The 1,179-nt window shown below is 64.0% G+C and overlaps 1 protein-coding gene across 1 annotated transcript in view; it reads right to left on the bottom strand.

The window, feature by feature from the left end:
- Positions 1 to 334, bottom strand: part of NAT6 (N-acetyltransferase 6 (GCN5-related)) — a 1,265-nt gene extending 931 nt beyond the window's left edge. Inside the window, 1 exon segment of the mRNA XM_009995815.1 lies at positions 8 to 334. Within this exon segment, the coding sequence (XP_009994117.1) occupies positions 8 to 334 (327 nt within the window).
- Positions 335 to 1,179: the final 845 nt, after the last annotated feature.

Raw genomic sequence — 1,179 nt, 5'->3', positions numbered from 1 at the left:
CAGTGGCCTCCATCAGCTGCCGCCCCTAGCCCTGGCCCCGCAGCGCCCGGGCCACCACCACGCTCTCTACAAAGAGGTCGTGGGGCCGGCCGACCACACGGGAGAGCCGGACGTGGCCCACAAGCTGACAGGGAACCTCCGGGGCCCCGGGGGCCTCAGCAGGGCCCCGGCTCCGCAGCAGCACCAGGCAGGCAGGGAAGGCATCCGAGGAGCGCTGGAGCGTGTGGAGCCGCGATGCCCGGCTCTTTCCCCACTCCTCGCCCAGCAGCTCAGCACAGGCCTCCAGCAGCTCTGGCCTCCGGTGCAGGGGGACCAGGCTGAGATCCTCTGACATGGAACCCATTCTTCTCACTGGTGGGAGACCAAGGAAAGCACAGCTTAGAGCGACAGGGGACAGACCCTGTGTGTGTCCCCCAGCCCCAGTGCAGGCACAGCTTCCCCATGATGCAGCAGGGTGGTTTTGCAGCAGGTCTGAGGTTAAATGACAGCACCAGGGCAGGGAAGCGGTGCCTGGTGCCAGCTCCAGGCAACCATGCCATGAGACTTGCAGGCAGGTCTGGTACTGCTGAGCAGGCAGAGGGATGGGGGCAGGAGGGACAGGGCTGGTCTTGTCCCCTCCACAGCCCCACCACCAGCTCCTGCCACCTGAGCACCTGCCTGAGACTAGCCAGCTCATCACACATGTGTCCCTAGCAGCAAGAGAGGACTACAGAAGCATGGAACTGAGCAGACCCCAGCCACACCGCATTGGTACAGGGGCTCAGGAGGGCCCAGGCAGCCCCCAGGTGACCAGGAATCCCCTGCCACAACTGGTGAGTGTCAGGGTCCTTTCTCCCGGCCTGGTGGCCGTAGGGAGAAGCAGCAGGCAGGGGGTGGGAGGAACTGCCACGCTGACTCAGGAGCTGGGGTTGAGCAAACTGCCCCACTTCCCATTGTGGGGGCTATGGAAGGCCTAGCCCTGCCTTTCCACACCCTCAGGGGGCTCACCAAGGTTAGGGGTAACCCCTAACTCCAAGACCCTCAGGGTGACCCTCAAAGTTCCCCCCAAAGTTCCAAGAACGCCCAGCTCCCAGCCCAGCCTGCACTCCCTGCTTTGGAGGCCAAGCAGCACCCCAGGTCCATGCTGGTACCCTTGAGTGGGTGATGATTTTCCTTCCATCTCCCCAGAACACCCCCAAA

Source organism: Chaetura pelagica, unplaced genomic scaffold (assembly GCF_000747805.2).
Source record: "Chaetura pelagica isolate M959 unplaced genomic scaffold, ChaPel_1.0 scaffold114, whole genome shotgun sequence".
Taxonomy (NCBI): Eukaryota; Metazoa; Chordata; class Aves; order Apodiformes; family Apodidae; genus Chaetura; species Chaetura pelagica.
The sequence above is the reverse complement of the archived record's forward strand: the minus strand, read 5'-3'. Positions and strand labels throughout refer to the sequence as shown.